General features: G+C 44.4%; 2 protein-coding genes across 3 annotated transcripts; one reads left to right on the top strand and one right to left on the bottom strand.

The window, feature by feature from the left end:
- Positions 1-291: 291 nt before the first annotated feature.
- Positions 292-9,029, bottom strand: LOC106565113 (retinoblastoma binding protein 5). Of its 2 annotated transcripts, none has more exons than XM_045691502.2 (14): positions 8,674-9,029; positions 8,224-8,249; positions 7,770-7,942; positions 7,247-7,387; positions 6,765-6,927; positions 6,529-6,638; positions 6,235-6,354; positions 5,968-6,121; positions 5,689-5,760; positions 5,386-5,503; positions 5,226-5,295; positions 4,842-5,083; positions 4,529-4,750; positions 292-963 (listed from the first exon to the last, which is right to left on the bottom strand). In XM_045691502.2, exons 1-14 carry the CDS (start codon positions 8,690-8,692, stop codon positions 911-913), a joined length of 1,683 nt encoding a protein of 560 aa, XP_045547458.2. In that variant the 5' UTR covers positions 8,693-9,029; the 3' UTR covers positions 292-910. The 2 variants fall into 2 exon arrangements, with proteins under 2 accessions (XP_045547458.2, XP_082815259.1); XM_082959133.1 differs by having other exon boundaries at positions 4,673-4,750; positions 8,674-9,028.
- A 412-nt stretch (positions 9,030-9,441) lies between these two features.
- LOC106565112 (cryptochrome-1) lies at positions 9,442-20,414 on the top strand. The gene is made up of 14 exons (XM_014131850.3): positions 9,442-10,389; positions 11,440-11,612; positions 13,814-13,922; positions 14,081-14,223; positions 14,299-14,483; positions 14,659-14,756; positions 14,985-15,125; positions 16,991-17,302; positions 17,446-17,597; positions 17,787-17,989; positions 18,177-18,275; positions 18,426-18,509; positions 18,634-18,836; positions 19,141-20,414. The coding sequence occupies exons 2-14, from the start codon at positions 11,455-11,457 to the stop codon at positions 19,183-19,185; spliced, it is 1,932 nt and encodes a 643-aa protein (XP_013987325.1). The 5' UTR covers positions 9,442-10,389; positions 11,440-11,454; the 3' UTR covers positions 19,186-20,414.
- The last annotated feature ends 704 nt before the right edge of the window (positions 20,415-21,118 follow it).

Here is a 21,118-nt window from a genome sequence, read left to right as displayed (position 1 = left end):
GGCTGTGTCTCACCAGGCTCCGTCCTGCTGGGGGGGGGGGGGGGGGGGGGGGGGGGGAGATTGGTGTTGTAGCAGCGCCATCTTGTGCCACAAACCTGTCATAACATTCTGACGGTTACAAAATGGTGCATGGCTTGCTTTCGCTATGATTGGTGGAGAGGATACTACTGTATGCGTTGTAACTGTAGTGAGACGTTGCGTTTGGTTTGCGGGGGGGTAAGCAGAGTGAGAGATTGTTCTTCCACAGACAAGAAGCTCTAGTCGGGATGACTCAATAACACAGTGGTCGAGTCAAAAACAATCTAAATGGTTTAATAACATGTATAAAAAGAAACAAACACACAAAAAGCAGACCAGTTGGGACACATTCCATGTAATAACTCCTGTATTGTATCTGTACATCAGTCATCCTACAGAAGAAAAAAAAGACAGACAAGAGGGGAGAAGAGAGTTGACCCTATACTATTGCAGACTGTTGCTTCCCTCTTCTCTTGGTTTGTTTCTGTTACTCATCCAAAAAATAAAAAAAATAAAAATGGTGAAAATGAGAACGTGTGAATCTGCTATGCTGCAGCAGTTCCTAGTCAGAACTCTCATCTAAAACTTGTGACATCATCAGGTCACATACATCAGTCTTTGACAGGAGGGAGATAATCCAGGTAACCATAGCAGCCAGCACAGAGAGAGGACAGAGAGACAGCCGGTGGGGAAAGTCACAGCCTGAGCAATAGAAGGCTGTGATGTCATAATGAGTCTTTTGGGGTTGTGGTGGGGTGATACCATAATGACAGTCTTGAGTGATATCACAAAGAGTCTTGATTTTAGGAGAGTGTAAAAACAGGCCCGAAATTTAGGTGCCTGTCCTTCCCCCTCCAGAACCACTGGGGGCGATGATGATTATGGTGCTGGCTCAGTCCAGTCCCCCGATATCATGCTGCTTGTAGGACTGTGAAACCAGGCTCCCTGTAGGAAAGACACCAAGAATATCACACAGAATAGAGAACCCCATGAATAGAATACTCACATGGTTGCCATGGCACCACGAGGAAGCATAGGTAGAGAGCTTCTACACATTTCTAAAATATGTTGTTTCAAGTATTTTTTTTTTTATACCAACTTTCTGTTTCCTATGACTTCTTTGAGTGTTTCTAAGCTGTAATATCTGGTGGTTTTGACCCATGGAGTTGCTCGACTAATGGCGAGTCAGTTTGTTTGGCTTGGCTAGGCATTTGAAGGACGCATCAGCACCAGCTTTTTCCACCCGCCCTGGTTGCATGACTGATGTGGACAGCGGCGCGAGGGGTTGAGAGAGGCCCGCCTGATAGGGGACTGTTTCCTGACTACTGCCGAGGTGCAGTGCTCTTTCCCGGTGCTAATAGCTGCCGAAGCATCACCCAGTACTTCAGTAGCGGACTGTCCAGCCTACCTACAGACGAGGGGGGGGGGGAAGAAAAAAAGGAACGAGGTGTCTGATGAAGAGCTGTCTAAGTAACTGACCGACGATGCCCTCTCTGTGCCGTCGATGCTCCCTCGGCTACTGCACAGCCGTTCTGAACAACATCAGAACACCTGAAGCTGTGGAAGACCGTTGCCCAAGACCATCCAGATCTCTGCATTTGTTTTGTTCATTGAGATTGTCTTTGTAATGAAAAGCGCTATATAAAATAAATATATTATAGCTCACAACATACCTTCTTGTCTGAGAAACAGTCAGAGATGATGTCCTTGAACAGATTAAAATGTTGCCCATTTGACCTTCTTCCCAGGTCCAGAAATTATAGTGCGTCAAGATGAATTTCAAACGTTTCCCAGAGCAGACAGTATGGTCGGTCAACGTGAACTAAACACTGAATTCAATACAGAGGCATTTCAGGTATATCATGGCTCTTAGCATAATGAGTTTCTCAACAATGCAACTTGGAGTGGTGGGCAGTGCATTAGAAAGTAAAATGGGATTCAAAATAAGAAATTCCTTCACTTTGCAACAGCAAAAGTTAGCATTGAAACAATAAAGCAACTTGAAAAAGAGATGCTTTTTAGATGTGTATTGGAAAATAAAATGTGATTCAAAAGAAGAAATTCCCTCACTCTCCAACAGGGGCGGCAGGTAGCCTAGTGGTTAGGGCTTTGGGCCAGGAACCGAAAGGTTGCTGGATCGAATCCCAGAGCTGACAAGGTAAAAATATGTAATTCTGCCCATGAACAAGGCAGTTAACCCACTGTTTCCCTATAGGCCGTCATTGTAAATAAGAATTTGTTCTTAACTGACTTGCCTAGATAAATAAAAGGTTAAATCAAATTTAAAAAGTCAATTTCGCTTTTTAAACCGCAGATGCATAGCCTGGTGGGTCGTTCCATGTCATTTCAGAAAATCATGACACCCACCATCTCAGATTGTTATGAAAATTGCTTCTGTAGTTAGAAACAGATAAGATTAGAATTCCTGCAACCTTATTTTGTTGAAATATAGTTTGATCTGAGAAATTAAGCTAATTGATTGCACCCAAATTGGCCATTTTTATTTATAGCATTCATAAAATATAGTACCTTACATCTGATTTGGACCAAACTTTTTTCTAACAATAGCTAGGTTTCTATCCAATTGACGACATATTTTCATGCAAATATTCTAGAATATAGAAAATATGCGCATTTTCCCACCAGTGATGCGTTTCCACTAAACAGACTTGTTGCAGAAAAAGCAGTGCGCGATGATGTAGTGCACACAAAAATGTACTTTTCCGCTTAAGCTTTCATGTACCGAATAAAAATATAAAGTTCACCGTTTCTCCATCGCATTTTCAACTCTACCAATAGTTTTGTCACAAAAACTGTTGGGTTAAATAGCAAATGTGCCAACTCTGGTCTCGGCCAATGCGCTCTAGCATTACATACATCACCAAGGCAAAGAAACGCAACGTGTATAGTGGAGCTGAAGAGTCGGCAGTTTATGGACAAGGTATGGCAGCAACCAAAGAACACATACTTTGGTTCTGTTTATCTGGCCACTGTTTCAAATGCTAAAGTTTTAGCATTTGTGGTACAAATCCAATGTAAGTCAATGGTACCTATATTAGCATTTCATTCCCAAATATATAAGTAACAGTTTTGAGTTACAAAATCCATTTTTAGATACTTCAGAATGATTTAAACATGAAGCGTAAAAATGCTAATATATATTCCGTTGACTAAACAGTTAGCGTTTGAAAAACTGGCCAACAAAAGCAATACATGGGTTGCTTTCATACCTTGTAAAAAGACTGCTTACAGGCTAAGGAAGCCCATGTCACTTTGTAATTTGGGTGAACTATTCATTAAACATTGGGGGGGGGGGGGGGAAATCGTAGGAACAGCACCATATAGTGGTCAGAATCTGATAATATCTGGATGTAGGAGGGGACATAAACCTAACAACTTCAATTAGTAATTTCTATGAACAGAGGGGGGAAAAAAAAACTATGACCAAATTTACTGGGAATACATTGCATAAGATGAAGAAACAATACTCTGAGCCGCAGCTCCATACTACTTGTCAGACACAGAAAACTGATACTATATACTCGTCGTTGTGGTGGGATTGGAGTGGGGGGTGGGGGGGGGGGGGTTTGGGTGGCTTTTGACCAACCCTTTGGATTTCTCATGTCTGACTCATTGTTAGTAAAACTTTTGGTCCAAATCAGATGTTACGTAATATAGTTATTGAATATTATATGAATCCTATAAACTGTGGCCAATTTGGATGCAATCAATTAGCTTAATTTCTCAGATTTCGATATTATATTTCAAAATAATGTTGCAAAAACACTAATCAAATCTGTTTCTAACATGACCAATTATTTCAAGGCAATCAGATGGTGTGCTTCAAAATGGTGGAACAGCCCTGGTGTCAAGGTCATGATGGACAGCAATGCATTAGGTGTTTAACCAATAAAAAACGAGTAGACCTTCGAGCACAGCCTATGGCGGCTCAGTTTTGCTCCTCTCTCAGTGTCTTGCATTGTGGTCCGGCTGGATGATTTGACAGTTGTTAAAAACAAAGCACAGCAAACATCACCAATCTTTGAGCAGACAACTTGATTCCACAAATATACACAACAAACACAGAGACACACAACCAACATAGACACACAAGCCCTGGTGAGAGCGAGGCAGGAGCGGAGCAGGAGGGTCAAAGGGCAAGCAGCAAGTAGACAAACCAGCCGCAGATCAGGAGAGAGCCAGCTAGCCGGCCGGCGGTCATGTTGGAAACCAAACAAACCCAATAACCAGAATCGAAACTAACCCCCTCGCCTCACAAAAGGGGAGAATCTCTCTTGATGGGATTTTGTGGTTATTAATCTGGCCCAGAATCAGTTCCCAATCAGTAGTTAGAGGCGGGTTGTGAGGCTGTGGTGTGCAGGGGTTGACGGTCTGGGGGGCGGTTTGGGGATCAGTTGGGAGGGGGGGGAGCAGAGGGCTGGTGAAGCGTCGTAGCTAGCAGGATTAGCATGGCTCCTCATGGTGGCTTCATATCATATTGCATCCTTACCTGCTGCAGTCAGGCCCCCCTCCGCTCTGCCCTTCATCCCTCCTCCTCCTCCTCCTCCTGCTCCTCCTCCCGCTACCGCTCCGTCAGGGTAGACCCTGTCCCCCCTGTAGGGTTTGGGCCTGAAGGGAAAGTCTTTCTCTTTACCTTTGGAGCCTTTTGGCCGCCCTGCCGTCTTCTTCTTGGACTTGCTGTCTCCCTTTACCCCCAGTAAGGGGTGCACCTCTACGATAGTGGGAGAATACACAGGTCAGGGTACTAGTTCATGATTAAAAAGCAAAAGTATTCATATTGTGTGTGTGTGTGTTACTCTCACCATCACTAGGCACCCCCTGTAGTTCGATGGTGGTGGTACGAGCCTTCTTTTTGGGCGGAACTCCCTCTGAGGACGGCTGGCGCTTCTTGTCCCCGCTCCCTGTGTGGGCTGAACCATCTTCTACAGGGGTGGTTTGGCCGGCTGCATCCGGAGGGGGACCAAATGGATTCTCCTCAGGGTCTTCTACCTCTGGAGCGATGGGCAGGTAGAGCAGGGCCTTGAAGTCCTCCAGCTCCTCATCACTAACACAGGGGGGAGATCAGAGACCACAATCCATATTCATCATTGTATTACTATTAGACTTCTATTCAATTGCAATGCCTATTTAAAGCTGTAAGGCTGTCACCATTGAAACACCTGTCTACCTTCATCGAACACACTTACCTGCTGCAGAATGCTACGATGGGGTCAACAGAGGTCACATCCACCTCCTCATCCTCCGCAGCGTCAGCACCTGACACACACACACACAAATCAGGCCCTGACTAGTCGCAATGCAAGGGTGTGCGTGTGTGTGCCTGTGTGTGTGCGCGCGCACATCTACCTGTCTGTTCAGGTTCACTCTTATCCTCATCCTCTATGTCAAACTCAGACTCTCTCTCCTCGTATTCCACGTTCTCATCCAGCTCCTTGAAGTCTGGGGCGAACGCACTCCAGTTTTCCTGAACACAAAAACACATAGCGTTGAGTTAACTAACCCACTCCATCAGATTCACTTGCAAAGGCAGAGGAATCACTCTCTGAAATCAAAACCTAGGTAGCCAAGTCGCAGAAAGAGACCAGTCCAGCACCCAGACCAGTTCCGGGGTGTAGAACTCAGGTCCAACCTGTATTGTGTGTCACTCACCACTTGGTTCTGAGCCCAGATGGACACCACGCCGCTGGATATGGAGGCGATGATTGGCCGCACAGGGTGCCACTGCAGAGAGGTCAGGGTTCATAGGTCAGGACAAAGTCCATCAGCACCATGAGTTACTGTCAATTCTGTGTATCTCCAGTACAGACAATTCAAAACAGAGGCAGCACATCCTCCAGAAACGAGGCAAAAAAAGAGAGAATAACTCAAGAAAATTATCTAGTGAGAAGAAGAGGACTAGAAAAATAAAGGTTTTGGGTGGTTCCTTACAGCCACGTCCAGCAGTAGTTCTCCTCTGGTTCCATGGAGGATCTTCACCAAGTTGCCAATGCTCTTCTCCCAGATGTACAGAGCATGCTGCCGGGCTGAACCAGCCACAATGTACTCCCCATCCCCAGAGAAACAACACCGCTTCCAGGGAGTCCTACAGAGAGAAGGGAAGGAGTGACAAGCGGGGAGGGAGAGAAGGAAAGAGATGTATCAAAGTGAGCATGTGTGTGGTTTGTATGCACCGCGAAGGCGTGTGTGTGTGTTCACCTGTTGACCAGGTCCTGTAGTTTCTGCATGGGCTCTGGCTCCCCGTCTCTCCCACAGGTGAGAATCTCCCTCCCATCATACACCCTGATGATTCTGTCTGCTGTGTTGATGAGGAAACAACTGGAGAGGAAGAGAGCGGATCACGATCAGTCCTTTGACGGAACTATGAAATATTCTCGTAAGAGGCACACAACTACCTTCTAAGTACCAGAATGATTTCCCACACAAACACAGTCCCATTGCCTTTCAGCATTCACCAACACACACTAATTGGTTTCGTCTCAGTCCTCTCACCTGCCCTTGCGCGCAAACTCTATGGACTTGATGGCTGTGGTGTTACTGGTCCCTGTCGTCACCCGAAACGATGCCACCAGATCCTGTGTGTCCGTGTTCAGCACCAGAATCTGCAGGATCACATCAGTGAGAACAATAAGCTCACACACACAACCTATAAAGTGCTAAATTGAAAAAGAATATGGCAAAATGTCTGATCCACAAATAAATAAACCCAGGCCCCAGTGACCTCTGACCTTTCCCTTGGCATTGCCAGTGTAGATGTACTCCCCCCGCCGGTCGAAGGCCGCCACCACATTCAGGTCAGAGTCGTCGTCCACGGGCAGAACCACGTGTTTAGAGTCGGACAGGGTCAGCAGCACCGGAGCTGACTTCATAGGACACACTAGGACTTTGTCACTGAAACACAGGACAGGTTGGGATTTACATATTGTTCCATACCGTTATTCCCTTATCCAGTATTAGATAAACTACCACTTCACAGACCTTTGGGTGTGTAAGGGTTGAGGTTAGGAGTAACAAAAAATGAGGAATCATAAGAGGCCTGAGGTGTAGGCTGAGCTAAGGTCAAAGTATAGATATATATTCCCAGCTGGGTGGAGTCGGTGGTACTAACTGTAGTTTAATGGATGGGGTTAGGAGTTATGAGTTAGAAAGGACAAGACTAGGCTGAGGTATAAGATGAGTTAGATATATATATATATATCTATAAACTCACAGATCTCTGGGGTGGTACTGCAGTTTGAGGATGGGCGAGGGAAAGCGGAACCTCTGGTCACAGTCTCCCGTAAGGACGTCCCATAGCGACACTATGTTATCTGTAGAGGCACTCACCAGCTTGTGACCGTCTCGACTCCAACTGCAGAGGCACAAGGTTAAGGACAGTTAAGATTCAGAACCACACTTAAAAACAATTCAGAACCGCAGTCAAAACACCTTTTGACAAGGTCTCCAGGACCAAATTATGGGTTTATGAGTAAATAAATCAAGAACAATCTAGCATCTATAAATGTAAGCATAGTTTGCTGATTCTGAAAAGTGTTTGTGCTCCAGTGTTGGGGTTCATTCCATTTGCAATCAATTCATAAGGTAAACCAAATTGCAATTCCAATTCTTCCTAAATGAAAAGTATTGAAGATAAATGGAATTTCAGTGTACTTCCCGAATTGACTGCAATTGAAATGGAATTGACACCAACCCTGGTGGTTTCCCTTTCTCGTGACCGTGGTTTGCTTTCTCACCACAGTGAGCAGACTGGATGAATGTGAGCGCTGATGATCTTGGCAATGCCCCGTGTCAGGAAGTCCCAGATGACGATGCGTCCGTCGTTGCAGCCCACCGCCAGAAGCGTGCCCCAGCGGTTAAAGGTGCATGTGAGAGCCATACTGATACAGTCCAGAGTGCCATCGGCTTCCTGTCAATGAGATCACAACTATATGTGAAGACACTCACATAGACACGGATGTATTAATCAATGTTCTATTCTAAGGACTTCGGTGAGCATTTAGGCATAACCATCCACTGTCTGCGTGGGAGAGGGGTGTGTGAGAGAGATGTGTTGACAAGTATGAAAGTATGAAAAAAGTACGAAAACGTATGCACTCACTACAGGAAGTCGCTCTAGATAAGAGCGTCTGCTAAATTAACAAAATGTAAATGACAAGTAACATGTAGAACAAGATTGGAATGGCTTACCTCTGGATAGTTCTGCCCGAACGACTCTATAGAAAAATAACAAATCATGTGGTTAGGTCTCTAGTACATATAGACTGACTTAGGTCATATAACAGCTGGAAGAGCACACAATCCAGACTAGCTAACGTTACTGACTGTTTACATCCTCTGTGGCCAAACGACAGTGCCATACATACGAAGATCGTTCATTGGCTAATGTAATGGCTAACGTCTAATAGTAGTAGTTGCCTGCTATTTTGCGGTGTGATTTCACCTTGTAGTTAAAAGGTAAGATTAACACTCTGGAAATATATAGATTGTATTTATCACTAACGTTACATATACTCAGACTGCTTTGTATAGCGTTTAGCGTTCGTTAATTAGCATGCTAGTGCTGCCAAGATACGATATCCTCCTTTACGTGAAGTCCTGCACCCAAAGAATTATCGAATAATTCTAAATGATCCTTACCGAGCAACTCTAAATTCATCGCTGACCAATTCTGAGACCACGAATATCTAAATAAACAGTATTCAAGTCGATTTATCCAAAACACAGACGTTTAGCTAGGTAGCTCTGTTGCTAACAAGAGAGTGACTGGCGCCTAGCTATCGAAGGACCCCAAACAAAGTGACGCTGAAACTGCCCAAATAAAAATCTATACGGATTTCATTCATTTTATCGTATGTTCAAAGTAAACAATTTGCAATTATGTTTTTGATGTTTGTATGATTTCAGATACTTATTCAAAATCAGAATATATGAACGTGTACGTTATTTAATTCATAACGTCCTCCATCCAGGCCGACACAGTTGCGCTTGTGTCAATGTTTTAGCAGGCAACTGCACTACGCACAGGACTCTAAAATCCTACCACCCGTGAACATCCGGGTCTTTCCCAATGTAACCAATCACAAAATACACGGAAAAACAGGGCGGGGTTTCAGGTTATAGAAATTAAGTTATTCCATATAAAATACATATTTTCAACCTACAATGAAAACATAAATGGCACGAAAACTACATAAGAAATCATATCTAGTCCACCAAAAGTCCACCTCTAAATACTAGAAAGTCAATACCCCGGCAGCTGCCAGTCACTAAAATTACCCTCACAGACAGAAGGGGAACCCCAGAGATGTCACAGGGGGCTATAAATTTGAAGCAGCCATTTACACATTTTCTCACCACCAAATATGGTAGTGAGAGGAAGTCATGTCGCGAGTAGTGGAGAGGATGAAACTAGGTGAAACTGGGCCGACATTCTGCATCTAGGAAAGAAAAGTAGGAAAGGAAAGGAAGAAGGAAATTAAGTTAGGAAAAGGAGTTAGGAAAGGAAGAAAGGAGCTAGGAAAGGGAAGGAGGAGAGGAATGGGAGCTAGGAAATGAGAATGGGAATCTATGAAAGAAGAGGAGGAAAGACAAGGAAGCTAGCAAAGGAAGTTAGAAAAGGACGAAAAGAAAGAAGGCAAGGAAAGGAGGAAAATAAATGGAGCTAGGAAAACAGGAAAAGAAAGGGAGCGAGGAAAGGAGGAAAGGAATCAAGGAAAGAAAAGGAGTTCACATGTATGTGGTAGGGATTAACACGGACAGTAGAGAGGAAAGGAAAGGAAGCTAGGAAAGGAAACTAGGAAAGGAAAGGGGGCAAGGAAAGGAGGAAAGGAATCTAGGAAAGAAAATAAATTCACGTGTATGTGGTAGAGATTAACCACTGCCAGTAGATAGTATTGGTTTTAGTGACGGGCTAGTTTTAGTCACAGGCTATTCTGCGAGGCTGCAGCTGGATGCATCTCAAAAAAGTACTCCCGATCGTTCCATGCAGCAAAAACTTGAGTAAATGCCTACTGCGTCAACCAATTGGATTTCTAGGTCGCTTCTTTATTGCTTGTTGGGGCGTGTTGCTGGGAGCATAGAACTTTATAACTAGACAGTAAAGTCACTGTGCTTTGAAACAGACATCATATTTATTCATTTATATTTCTATATCACGTGTTGTGCTGGAACATTGGCCTTGCGCAGTAGCTAGAACAGTTATGCAACTGTCTTGTTCTTGCACCGGGAGAACGAACCGTACCCAACAAGAAAACTTCGACTGTTTGATTCACATTTTGAGAGACCACCGGTGGAATTAAACGATCCTGTCAACGGTAGTGACATAAGAGACACATCCTTGACAACACATTACAGGTAAGCGATGGAGATTATTACTTATCAGAATGTAGGTCTTTCTTCTTCCATGCACATGTATTATACTTACATAAGGTACATAAACTGACCTGATTCTGAGGCTGTGCATTGGCAAATCGTGACCTTATTCTGAGATAATTGGATTTACAATTCACAACCCTCATTGGTTTGAATGGTGTGAGCATATATATATATATATATATATATTTTATGAATTGGGGTGTTTAGAGTATACTACTATGTAGGTAGAGACCATTGTACAGGACAAGGCTGTCAGTAACTAAAATTGGAAAAGATGCGTATAGAACATAATAATTCCATGTTATCAAAAACAAAGTTGTCTGACCATTGGTACGGTATAACATTTGTATGTAGGTGTGTCTGTCAGAGCTTTCTGAACAATTTGTGTGCAGTTATGCAATGTATATTATGTTGATGATGCTTGTGGTCTAACATTTCTGATGTTACGGTGACCAAATCACCTACATTGTGTCATAAATGTGCCTGCCACAAGCTGTACTATCTGAGTGTGACATAACTTTATTCAAAAGTTGAGAAACTAAGGGTATTGTCTTTTTTTGCAAGTTGATAAAAAAATATAATGGCAATATTTATTTCTATTGCTTTCGTGCATTATTATATTTTTCTGATTTGTCCGCAAATTGCTTTAGATGAGATCATTATTTTCTTGTTAGAAAAACGCAAATAATGAGTTTTAATAAATCAAACTAATTGGAAGACGAGAGATTTGAAGCAGTGCTTTGCTTGGTTTAGGCTAGTTGAACTGTGTTAGTCCCATTTGACTCTCAGCTCTATACATCATATAGTCTGTAACAGAAATACATAATCAATTTTATACTTTTTTTGTACATTGTTTCTAACAAAAATTGTGTAATATTAATATTATGCTTCTAACTTCCAGTGTATTTAATAATCAGTTCTCTGCTAAATCCTTTTAGAGTCTTTAACTCTTTCCATTTAAAAAAAAGTGACCCATTCCCTAAAGTACATACTGTGCTTCTAAACATTATTTCCTGTCTTTTTTTCCAGGCCCTGTTTTTGAACATGACCAAGAACTCCATCCACTGGTTCCGTAAGGGACTGCGTCTCCACGACAACCCGGCCCTGCTGGAGGCTGTGCGTGATTCAGACACGGTGCGCTGTGTCTACTTCCTAGACCCCTGGTTCGCTGGCTCCTCCAACCTGGGGGTCAACCGGTGGAGGTGAGGAACAACAACCATATCTATTCACCCATCAACCAACCAGTCAATACCATTCTATTGTCCCAGTAGATTTAAATGAATTGTCCATTCTCGGAATGCTTATGTGTTATTACCATAATACAACTCAATGGTTATTACAGTGTTGTTACAGTGTTATTACAGAGTGGGTGAGGTAGGTTGGGTTGGACTCTGTTCCATTTGAATTCAAGAAGTGAATTGAAAGTCCGATTCAAGATTTTGTACAAATCTTTATTGAAAATCAATGACACTGAATTGGCCCAGACCCAGCTGTTCTAGTGGTTATAGTTTTGTGGTGCTTCTCAGAACAGCACCCGTCACACAGTTGCCAATATCTGGCCTTGCTAAAGAGGACGGTAGTATGGAGTGATCAGATGTGCCAGCGGAAAGCCTGGATCCTGACATCATCATGTTGTTGTTTGGGCCCAGCAGAGTAAGGATTGCAGCAGTAGGCCTATATTGTAATTATGTCTGCTTTCAAGATACAAATAGTGACTTCTGTATGTAGCTATTATGGTACGTTCTGAAAGTTTGTGGATCCTATGTTTGAGTCTTCTTTTGGGTATCTACTAGGCCATTCCCTTTTAAACATTGGTTGATGGCGAGCATGTGAAATAGTGCAGTGGCGCTTATTCCGTGGTCCTTTTAACTTAGACCAGGAATACTAATGGAATGAATAGCAGGCAAAGGCAACAGCTTCTCTTTTCTAGTGACAGTTAAGAGAGCATTAATAGTGTAATATAAATATTTCCCTCCAAGTACGTACCGTTGCCTCGGCCAGACAAATGTTCTTTTCACTTTCTGTACAATTTAATAAATCCTCTCTGGGGCATTCTTTCTGGCATCTTTCAAAAACTAGAGAGCGTAGAGCCAAGGCCTGTAAAATGGCGTCGTTCAGGCAGGGAGCCGGTTTAGTGTGCCTAAAGAGAGTTACATTTCCCGAGTCAGTGGTTGCTATTGGGATGACCTACTTTCCAGCAGGTGGCAGCCGTGGCAGAGCGGCCTAGCTTGATCTCTTAACTGCTCAAGCAGCAGGAGGTGGTAGTGGCCCTCAGATCCGCAGCTGGATTAGCCACCTTTTTCAACTGTAACACCTATACTTTCTTTGTTATTTGATCTGGAGAATTGCTAGTGTGAAGCAACAGACAGATAGCAGGCCTATCAGCTTATCTGGTCTCGCTCCACAGGCAGTGTGTGTGTTTATCGTTGTCTTCAAAAGGTGTTCAGGTGTTGACTCAAACACCAGACAAACACACCATCTATCTCCTGCTGCTCTTCTCTCAGGGGCCTGTTCTTACGCTTCGCAGAAGGATCACAGCATTTTCTGATGACTACGTTCAGTCAGCCATTCAGTCACCTGGGATACTATGCTGTGATGCCGCTAACTCAACCATGGCACAGTTTCATGCCAGATATTACATATGCAACAGTGAGGACGGAGTCTGTGCCCCAATGACATGATTCACTGCATAAACGCCGTAAAGGGTGTCATAAATGCGAAAAGGCAAATGTGAGCTTCAGAAAGTTTGTGTGAAATACTAGTTGTTGAAACCTGCATCGTTATACATGCGGTGATGTAACAATTATAACATGATCATTGCGTCACCATCATAACATAAATGATCAAATCAAATCAACTTGATTTCTATAGCCCTTCTTACATCAGCTGATATCTCAAAGTGCTGTACAGAAACCCAGCCTAAAACCCCAAACAGCAAGCAATGCAGGTATAGAAGCACGGTGGCTAGGAAAAACTCCCTAGAAAGGCCAGAACCTAGGAAGAAACGTAGAGAGGAACCAGGCTATGAGGGGTGGCCAGTCCTCTTCTGACTGTGCCGGGTGGAGATTATAACAGAGCATGGCCAAGATGTTCAAATGTTCATAGATGACCAGCAGGGTCAAATAATAGTAAATGATGGACATGTGGTCAAAGGGCGTCGGTCTGCTTCTTGGAAAGCGATTCAGAGTTGATGTATTTATATCCTGATCCAACAAACATGTTCTTATTCATTTACTTATAATGTATTATTTAGTGGGACTTATGAGGGTTTTATTCAATCAAACATGGTGTCAGGTCTAAGTAGTAAACATGAGTCTCTTCACGCTCTGAGAATGCCCCGGAAGCAGTGTCCTCTCCAGCATGGCCATGTAGTGACGGTCGTCGCCCCTCTCCTGTGTTTCAGGTTCCTGCTGCAGTGTCTGGAAGATCTAGACTCAAGCCTTCGGAAGCTCAACTCCCGTCTGTTTGTGATCCGAGGTCAGCCGGCCAACATCTTCCCCCGACTCTTTAAGGTGAGACAACGTTTCCCCTCCCCCTCTCCCCAGCCTCCCTCACCCCCAGGGACAGCAAATATTGACCACACCGTATCACTGTTTGCTGACCATTTCAAAGCCGATCAGTACATATTGTTTTAACCCCACTGTGTGTCTGCTGTGTCCTGTCCTCTCAGGACTGGAACATCTCCCAGCTGACGTTTGAGTGTGACTCTGAGCCGTTCGGTAAGGAGCGGGATGCAGCCATTAAGAAACTGGCCACAGAGGCTGGAGTGGAGGTCGTGAGCAGGATCTCACACACTCTCTACGACCTGGACAAGTGAGTGGGACACCCGGATGACATCACTTAGAGGTTTGGACAGAGCCCTAACTGAAAACCCTCTCATCTCTGTAGGATCATAGAGCTGAACGGGGGTCATCCTCCTCTCACCTTCAAGCATTTCCAGACATTGGTGGACTCCATGCCGCCCCCCGATGCCCCAGTAGAGGCTCTGTCCCGGGCCAGCATGGGTCGATGTGTCACCCCTGTCTCAGACAACCACAGGGACAAGTACGGAGTACCCCTATTGGAGGAGCTGGGTAAGACACCTTTTCGATTGGAATGGGTGTCCATACTTGCTTCATGGAGTTGAACATTAAATTGTTTTAGCAATTCTTTCAAGTCTGTCCATAATGATTCTTAGGAGCGGAAAAAACTAGTTTTGGAGATAATTTACCTGAAGTGTCTAAATATGCTCTGTGTTTCTCTCCCCAGGCTTTGATACAGAGGGCTTAGCTCCAGCCGTGTGGCCCGGAGGAGAGAGTGAAGCTCTCACCAGGATAGAGAGACAACTGGGACCTGACCTCTCCACTGTACGTAACCACACACACACACACACACACACACACACACACACACACACACACACACACACACACACACACACACACACACACACACACACACACGACTCATTAGTAATTATGTTTTATATCATAGATGTGAATTTTTTTTAACGGTGAGAGAGTGTTGCAGATTTTCCTGTCCAATTATATCATAGATGTATCATATATTAAACCTCCACCTTTCTCTCTCTCCAGGCGTGGCAGGTGAATTTTGAGAGTACCAGGAAGACCGCCAGCCCCCTGCTGCCCAGTCCTCTAGGTCTCAGCCCCTACCTCCGCTTTGGATGTCTATCCTGTCGACTTTTCTACAGCAAACTGGCAGAGCTCTACAAGAAGGTACAGTACCTCACACACATAACTACACCTACTAAATACTATCACACACACATCCATCCCTACCTAACACCAACACACACGTATCCCTACCTAACACCAACACACACGTATCCCTACCTAACACCAACACACACGTATCCCTACCTAACACCAACACACATCGCATCCCTACCTAACACCAACACACACGTATCCCTACCTAACACCAACACACACGTATCCCTACCTAACACCAACACACACGTATCCCTACCTAACACCAACACACATCGCATCCCTACCTAACACCAACACACACGTATCCCTACCTAACACCAACACACATCGCATCCCTACCTAACACCAACACACATCGCATCCCTACCTAACACCAACACACACGTATCCCTACCTAACACCAACACACACGTATCCCTACCTAACACCAACACACATCGCATCCCTACCTAACACCAACACACACGTATCCCTACCTAACACCAACACACATCCATCCCTACCTAACACCAACACACACGTATCCCTACCTAACACCAACACACATCGCATCCCTACCTAACACCAACACACACGTATCCCTACCTAACACCAACACACATCCATCCCTACCTAACACCAACACACACGTATCCCTACCGAACACCAACACACACGTATCCCTACCTAACACCAACACACATCGCATCCCTACCTAACACCAACACACATCCATCCCTACCTAACACCAACACACACGTATCCCTACCTAACACCAACACACATCGCATCCCTACCTAACACCAACACACACGTATCCCTACCTAACACCAACACACATCGCATCCCTACCTAACACCAACACACATCCATCCCTACCTAACACCAACACACATCGTATCCCTACCTAACACCAACACACACGTATCCCTACCTAACACCAACACACATCCATCCCTACCTAACACCAACACACATCCATCCCTACCTAACACCAACACACATCCATCCCTACCTAACACCAACACACACGTATCCCTACCTAACACCAACACACACGTATCCCTACCGTACACCAACACACATCCATCCGTCCCTACCAAACACCAACACACACACATCCATCCCTACCAAACACCAACACACATCCATCCATCCATCCGTCCCTACCAAACACCAACACACATCCATCCGTCCCTACCAAACACCAACACACATCCGTCCCTACCGAACACCAACACACATCCGTCCCTACCGAACACCAACACACATCCATCCCTACCTAACACCAACACACATCCATCCCTACCTAACACCAACACACATCCATCCCTACCTAACACCAACACACATCCATCCCTACCTAACACCAACACACATCCATCCCTACCTAACACCAACACACACGTATCCCTACCTAACACCAACACACACGTATCCCTACCTAACACCAACACACATCCATCCCAACCTAACACCAACACACATCCATCCCTACCTAACACCAACACACACGTATCCCTACCTAACACCAACACACATCCATCCCAACCTAACACCAACACACATCCATCCCTACCTAACACCAACACACATCCATCCCTACCTAACACCAACACACATCCATCCCTACCTAACACCAACACACATCCATCCCTACCTAACACCAACACACATCCATCCCTACCTAACACCAACACACATCCATCCCTACCTAACACCAACACACATCCATCCCTACCTAACACCAACACACATCCATCCCTACCTAACACCAACACACATCCATCCCTACCTAACACCAACACACATCCATCCCTACCTAACTATCACATAAGATTGCCCCTATTTTCCTCACGATTACATTCTCCTCTCTCTTCTCCCTTTAGGTGAAGACGAACGGCAGTCCCCCCATATCTCTCTACGACAAGCTGCTGTGGCGTGAGTTCTTCTACACGGCCGCCACTAACAACCCCCGCTTCGACAAAATGGATGGGAACCCCATCTGTATCCGCATCCCCTGGGACCGCAACGCCGAGGCGCTGGCCAAGTGGGCCGAAGCCAAGACGGGCTTCCCCTGGATCGACGCCATCATGACTCAGCTGAGGCAGGAGGGCTGGATCCACCACTTGGCCAGACACGCCGTGGCCTGCTTTCTGACCAGAGGAGACCTGTGGATCAGCTGGGAGGAGGGCATGAAGGTAGACAAAGATGGAGGGTGGTGTGGAGGGAGGGAGGGGTGGAGGAGAAGAGGGCTGGGAAGAGGGGAGGGAGGGGGGAAGAATCAGAAGAGATGCATATTATGTGTGAATGACTGTGTTGTTGTTCTGTATGTGTCTGTCAGGTGTTTGAGGAGCTGCTGCTGGATGCAGACTGGAGTGTGAACGCAGGCAGCTGGTTGTGTCACTCCTGCAGTTCCTTCTTCCAGCAGTTCTTCCACTGCTACTGCCCCGTGGGCTTCGGACGAAAAATAGATCCTAAAGGAGACTTCATTAGGTTAGTATAGCTACATGCACGTACACACAAACACCCACACACACATGACGCACACACACAAGTATCTTCTTTATCAAGTCATGCATTAGCAAGGCTGTTCTGTCTGACTACGTCTGTATGTTATGCTGAATCAACTCCTCTGGCAGTTGTGACGAAGTGCTGAGATTTAATTTCTCCCTCTGCTTGCAGACGCTACTTACCTGTCCTGAAAGACATGCCAGACAAGTACATCTACGACCCTTGGAACGCCCCCATAGAGGTGCAGCGGGCGGCCAAATGTGTGGTCGGGGTGGACTACCCCAAACCCATGGTGAACCATGCAGAGGCCAGCCGACTCAACATAGAGAGGATGAGACAAATGTACCAGCAGCTGTCCAAATACAGAGGACTCAGTAAGTATTTTTCTCCCTCCCTCGCTTTGTATTGAACTCTCTCTCGCTTTTCTTTTTCACTCTCTTCCTATCACCTGCCCGCTCTCTTTTTCTCTCGCTCTCTCTCTTCTCTTTCTGTCTGTCTGTCTCTATCGCTGTCTTTCTCACACTTGATAATTCATTATAACTTGTGTCTCTCTCCCAATAGGCTTACTAGCAGCTGTGCCAACCAGTCCCATTGAGGATCTGAATGTGGTGGCATCGCCCTCTACTGGTAGAAAACACAGTGGGCTCAATGGCCATCATGGTGAGCAAGGCTCGTTTGCCGAAACCTCCTTAGATACCATTCATACATTATCCCAAATAATATCACCCTACGACTGCAAAGTGAGCACACTCCAACCCGCACTTCACCTGTCCTCTACCCTCCCCTCTCCCTCTCTTCTCCTCTCTCCAGGCCGTAGTAGAGTAAATGTGAACGGTGAGGAGCTGCCGGGACTCAGTGGAGTGAGGCCACGACCTGGACCAACATACACTCAGAGTAAGTCTAGACACAGTATTTCATATCTGTCTGGACACAGACTGGTCACAACAGTCACTTGCAGTGTTATGTAGAGGAGGACATTCTTATGGGTCTATTTCTGTTTGCCTCTTGGTCACTGCAGGCTGTGGAATGGCGCACACAGAGCAGGCAGGATCGTCCAATCAGCAACTCTGTCGGACAGGATGTGCCCATGAGTTCGCTGTGCCTCACTATCCAGGTCATCTGGCACGGGGCGGGGCTGGGAAGAGGGGGCGGGAGTCGGAACAGGAAGTGGGCAGCGACTTTCCGGCCCCTGCCTTCAAGGTGCAGCGACACCACCAACATGTAAGTCAGGGGTCAATATGTGTGTTTACATTCTGTTTTCTAAAGTCTATGTTATGTACCTGGGGGGGGATGTCACAAAGCATGATCGATAAGTTATTAAATAGTCTGAAATATTCATATTTCTGAGTTCATAAATATAGACTTTTAGGAGCATAGTAAAATAGACTCCACATGATCAGTTCATCAGAGCTCTTGCTTTGTGATACTATAAACCCCTCTGGTATTTACATATGACTGTATAAACATGGTAAATCGACGTCATAATATTTTACAACGTTTTCTTTGTTCTGTGTTTGTGTTTCAGAAGAGTACGGGTCGACAGGATGAGAGGATGGCTGTGTCTTCATAAGCTGCTGCCGTCATAGATAGATCTTATTTATCATATATACTGTACATAGATGTTTAAAGACAGATTTTTATTTTTTGTATAAAAAGAGAAAACTCTCTTTGTTCCCGTATGCGATGTCACACGAAAGTCCCTGAGACGTCTTAGTTTTAAGAGGTGCAATCTCAAAGATGAACTATTTCAATTAGGCAAAAGGGTCAATTCAGTTTGGGTTTATCGTAATCTGATCTTGAGAGCTTATTATGACCCTAAATACCCCACCTGGGTTGAATATGAGATACAGTCTATAATATGTTAGGATGTCATTTATGTAAATATGTCAGTTAGACTGTGGACTGTACATTTTCCCATACTGTGCCTTACTGTATGTGTGTGACACATAGCCATATATCCTGAAGACAAACCATTTCACTGGAGACCTGATATTCTGGACTACCCATGACCTTTAGGGTTTACCTTTGACCTCTAACCCTGAGGATCACAGCAAGCTGATTGGTCAAATCAAATCACCTGCTCTGTGTAGGGAAAGTATATGTAATAGCCTCAGCAGTTCATCCTGTGTTGTTCTTCCACCATGGTTCTTATTTTTTCTAAAATGGAGGGTGAAGAATGTTATTCTGGGTAGAGGATGTGAACTGCCTGGACGGAAGATCAGTGTTACTGCTGGTGGTGAACAAGTGGCCTATTGTATTAGACACACAGTAGTAATGTTCCATCTACCATTGCCTCTGCTGGGGACACTGCCATTGGGAGTTCTTCCCAGATTCACTAGCTTATGAAAGATGCATTACCATGACATTGCTTTAATACTGTCTTCCATAGTGTAATGCACTAACTGTAAGTCACTCTGGATAAGAGCGTCTGCTAAATGACCAAAATGTCAAATGTAAATGTAATGTCAACTTTCTCAAATGTCATATCATCATCAGTGGCCAGCAAGTAGAAAGTCAATCTTCAGTTTCAAAAACTAGCAGGAAGTCAAATCTATTTTATGTTGGCTGGTATCATGTAGGTTATGTTTTCATAAATCTGCCGCTTTTTATACAGATTGTTTTTTGTTTTCCCTCTGGGGCTGTACATTACTGGTTTAAAAAAAATACATGTTTTTATTAGCTTTAAATTTCATATATACATTTTTAAATAACTTAATTGATATAGTATATGTACCTCTTTCTGTTCTTGGCTACGTAAACAATTATATTTCAACTGAAATTAAATAGTTGAAACACTGACATTTTAATGTGTGATTCCTTGTCCAATTTCATTTCTGTTCATGAATTTGTTACATTTCATTAGGCTAATTATTTCATCAGAGATATTTGGTAATAATTCGTGAACGTTAGTACAATAAGTTAGCTGGGGCCCTCTTCTGCCTCTGTGTTGAACCTGTTTGGAATAGGTTGCCTTTTAGCAAGACCATGTTGGTTCCAGACTGACTCCAAGGATGTGAGCAGGAAATCTACAACATTTGACTGGTTTATCAGCAGTTTATTTAAATACACTTGACAAAAGTTAACACTTACAAGTACTTTATCTTTTTGGTACATGGAGAAGTTTCAAAGTACGCCATTGCAGAGCAGACAAAAGAACGTCAAGAGAGGATTCAATATCTTGTCTGGCTGGTTGCCAGTAAGGCCTAGATTCAATACAGAAGATTACAGCACGACTGGCATTCAAACGGTAATTTCCGATTGATACGACATGCAGCGTTTAACACGGAAACCTCGAAGGTGCTTAACAGTAAACAGGTGATCGGATTGACTCTAGCACTTAGGTTTAGCAGTAGAATAGTCCACCTGTTGTGTTGTCCATAGTGATATGTAATGCAGTAACAGTTTGGTACAGAGGCTAATAATAGAGGGCTCCATATTGATCCAAACACTCAGACACTTGAGGATCAGCAACACTCAAGAGCCCTTCAACATGGCAACATAGA

The sequence above is a fragment of the Salmo salar genome, chromosome 12, assembly GCF_965601325.2.
Source record: "Salmo salar chromosome 12, fSalSal1, whole genome shotgun sequence".
Taxonomy (NCBI): domain Eukaryota; kingdom Metazoa; phylum Chordata; class Actinopteri; order Salmoniformes; family Salmonidae; genus Salmo; species Salmo salar.
Note: the sequence above shows the minus strand (reverse complement) of the source record. Positions and strands in the feature narration are given on the sequence as shown.

Bases quoted from the DNA above. Each gene is read 5' to 3' on its own strand.
- LOC106565113 (XM_045691502.2), bottom strand. The intron at 5,504-5,688 runs GTGAGTGACACA...TTTTGTGTTCAG, and splicing joins TCTGGGCTCAGAACCAAGTG to GAAAACTGGAGTGCGTTCGC. The intron at 5,084-5,225 runs GTAAGTGTGTTC...CCCCTGTGTTAG, and splicing joins ATCGTAGCATTCTGCAGCAG to TGATGAGGAGCTGGAGGACT.
- LOC106565112 (XM_014131850.3), top strand. From the start codon at position 11,455: ATGACCAAGAACTCCATCCACTGGTTCCGTAAGGGACTGCGTCTCCAC. The intron at 18,276-18,425 runs GTGAGCAAGGCT...TCCTCTCTCCAG, and splicing joins TGGGCTCAATGGCCATCATG to GCCGTAGTAGAGTAAATGTG. The intron at 18,837-19,140 runs GTAAGTCAGGGG...TTTGTGTTTCAG, and splicing joins TGCAGCGACACCACCAACAT to AAGAGTACGGGTCGACAGGA.